Source organism: Tarenaya hassleriana, unplaced genomic scaffold (genome assembly GCF_000463585.1).
Source record: "Tarenaya hassleriana unplaced genomic scaffold, ASM46358v1 Cleome6, whole genome shotgun sequence".
Taxonomy (NCBI): Eukaryota; Viridiplantae; Streptophyta; class Magnoliopsida; order Brassicales; family Cleomaceae; genus Tarenaya; species Tarenaya hassleriana.
Window position 1 is genome coordinate 719,660 of NW_010968505.1, and position 3,292 is coordinate 722,951.

Consider the following 3,292-nt stretch of genomic DNA (forward strand, 5'->3'; position numbering starts at 1 on the left):
GAGCGGTTGGGACCAATACGGAATTAAAGTCGGTATTCCGACACAACAACTCTCGATCCGAAGACTTACATGCATCTCACCGGACAGCGCAGGAGTAGCACTCGGCAGCGAGATGTCCGGAGGAATCAGAGATGTCCGGATCGAGGACTCGACAATGATCAATACGCAATCGGGTATCCGAATCAAGACCGCGATCGGACGAGGAGGCTACGTGAAGGATATATTCGCACGTCGGATAATGATGAAGACGATGAAGTACGTTTTCTGGATGAGCGGCGCTTATAATCAACACCCTGATGAACACTTTGACCCTAAGGCGTTGCCGGAGATTACGAACATTAACTACCGTGACATGATGGCGGATAACGTCACGATCTCGGCGAGGCTCGACGGGATCGAGAAGGATCAGTTTACGGGTATATGTATATCGAATGTGAATATATCATTGTCGCCGAATCCGAAGAAGTTGCAATGGAACTGTACGGATGTCGCTGGAGTTACGAGCAGGGTTTCGCCGCCGGCGTGTAGTTTGTTGCCGGAAAAAGGTTCTCCGGTGGACTGTAAATTCCCGACAGACAAGATTCCGATTGAGAGTATTGTTATGAAGAAGTGTTCGGTTTAGAGTTGGCTAAATGTCACTCATTGATGTTTTTATTTATTTATTTTCATATGAAAATAAATTTAAAGAATGGTGCACCTTCTCAAATCATGGAACACATTATCACTGAATAAATTTTCAAAATCTAAAGATATTTTAACATTTTTAGATATTAATATACAATATATTCTTAAAAATATTAAATCAGAAATGCTGAATATCCTTAAATCATGAAGCCTAAAGGCTAAAGGACCTCATAGAAGTAAATGAAAAATGAAAAGTGCTGTTTGATTAAATAATTTAAAGCTTACATTATTTTACATGTTTCATTTAATTTTTTTTAATTATGATGTGTTGGTATTATTGTCCAGGAATACTCGACTTATTTAACTAAGAATTATTTTTTGCTTATTCACTAATAAAGATAAAAATGAAAGGATGAGATTGGGTCTAATTTTCGCTTATTTTCGCCATATATATTACCAATTTCATTTAACTAAAAACTGCTTTTATTTATTTATTCCCACATTTTCCCCCTAATCCGGTCGATTAAGTAGCCTTTTTGATTAATTTAATTACCAGACTTAGATACAAAATTTCCCAGAAAATTGGTTTTGGTCACGGAATCTCGGAATCTGAGCAGTTTGGCCACCAAAAGGATCGAGTACTCGGCCTTAAACTGTCGAAAACATACGGCAGTTATAACGGATTTTGGTGGCGTGGGCGATGGGAAGACTTCCAACACAAAGGCCTTTAGAGAGGCTATGAAAAAGCTCGGGGAATTAGCGGCGGACGGAGGAGCTCAGCTCGTTGTTCCGCCCGGAAAATGGCTCACCGGAAGTTTCAACATCACCGGTCATTTCTTCACTTTGTTCCTCCAACATGGCGCCACCATCCTCGCTTCTCAGGTATCCATTTATAAACTATATATTAACCCTAACCGAACATAATAAAATCGTAACAACTCTTTGTCACTTATAATCTAAGATGTTTGGTTGAATTCATGTAATTTGGTTGGAACGGAGATTTGTATTACGATGAATTGAATTCGAATAGTCTTCCCAATTTGAAAAGATTCTTTCTGAACCGGTTTAATACTTCGCTTAACCAAACCGGATCAGGCATACGACATTTATATCCGCATATGGAAGTATATTTTGTATTTGTATGTACCTAGAGATTGGATCACGAACGATTCCTTTTTATTTGGTTATCTATATATGCAAAAATGAATTAACCACAAGTTTATGACTGGTCCGGTTTGGTTCACGGTTTAACCGGCGAATTTTTTTTTTCTTCTCGATTTGTACAAAACAGGATGAATCCGAGTATCCAGAGATCGAGCACTTGCCGTCGTACCCAATGCAAAGGTTCAATAGTTTGATCTCCGGTACAAACCTAACCGACGTGGTTATCACCGGTATGCCCATAACCAACATTTCACCATAACCCTTATTTTACGCTATTGATTATTATTGAATCCGAGCCGTTGATCATAGGTAACAATGGTACGATCAACGGACAAGGACAATACTGGTGGGACAAGTTCAAGAAGGGTGAAATCAAGGAGAGACCACACCTGATCGAGATAATCTTCTCCGAGGATGTCCAGATTTCGAACATTACGTTGATCGATTCGCCTTCGTGGAATGTTCATCCCGTCTACTGCAAGAACCTTATCGTCAAAGACGTTACCATTCTCGCTCCCGTTACTGTCCCCAACACCGATGGAATCAATCCAGGTACGTACGTGCGTGCGTGCATGCATGCATGGGTGAAAAGCAAGAATCTTTCATTGCGTCCGAGAATAAACTGTCACAACATCAAACGGCATTAATCTATTAATGCATGTACTTTTTTTTTTTTTTTTTTGGTAACGGTGATGAGTATTACACTAACAAAATATACATCCAGTCACTGACTGTATTACAAAAAATTATGATGGAACCCATAACAAAATGGTCAAAACAAAAACAAACACAAACAACCGAAACAAATAGTAACTATGCCGGTCGTATATGTCGCGTGAGATAATACCAATCAGCTAGCAAAGAGACGCTATCATCAGAAGGTTCACGTTTGGCAGAGAATAGGATGTTTCGCATCGTGCGATCAACTTTCCAACGAATGAGTTCAATGGATCTTGACTTTCCACGAAAAATACGGTAGTTCCTTTCTCTCCAAATTTCATAGATAGAGACTTGGAGTAGTACCTTGGCAATCTTTCTTCTGTTTCTCGAGGCAGCATGGTCCGGTCTGCTGAGCCACGCCAGAATCCCCACCAAATCGCTTGGTGGGTCTGCCCAACAAACTTCCCCAAAGTGGCGCCAAAGGTGGGAAGCATAGGTGCAGCCGAAGAACAAATGCTGATGGGATTCATCCTCCCCATCGCACAACCTACATGTTGCATCTGACGTGATTCCCCATTGTTGAAGACGGTCTTTCGTCGGCAGTCGGGACAACATAACCTGCCAGTGAAGGAAAGCATGCCTCGGTATGGCCAAGGGGAACCAGACAATGGAACTCCAAGGAGCGATAACATGTACCGTCCTGGTTAAGTTCCACGTCCTTGATGAGGAGAAATAGGGCCTGAAATCTTCTTCTTTGTATTTCCATAACGCACTGTCGGAAGGGCCATCGGGTGAAGGGGGCGGGATGGTGGAGATGTGTGCCAAGACCTGTTGTAGTCTATCT

General features: G+C 41.4%; 1 protein-coding gene and 1 long non-coding RNA gene across 5 annotated transcripts in view; one reads left to right on the forward strand and one right to left on the reverse strand.

Annotated features, from left to right (window-relative positions):
- Nucleotides 1-706, forward strand: part of LOC104798929 (probable polygalacturonase) — a 3,061-nt gene extending 2,355 nt beyond the window's left edge. For all 4 annotated transcript variants that reach the window (XM_010521186.1, XM_010521187.1, XM_010521189.2 and 1 more), the window contains exon 6: nucleotides 1-706. In XM_010521186.1, coding sequence (XP_010519488.1) covers nucleotides 1-622 — 622 coding nt within the window. In that variant the 3' untranslated portion in view covers nucleotides 623-706.
- Nucleotides 707-1,945: 1,239 nt separating this feature from the next.
- LOC104798930 lies at nucleotides 1,946-3,286 on the reverse strand. Its single transcript, XR_769497.1, has 2 exons — nucleotides 2,812-3,286; nucleotides 1,946-2,410 (listed from the first exon to the last, which is right to left on the reverse strand). It is a non-coding gene; the product is annotated as an uncharacterized LOC104798930 (long non-coding RNA).
- Nucleotides 3,287-3,292: the final 6 nt, after the last annotated feature.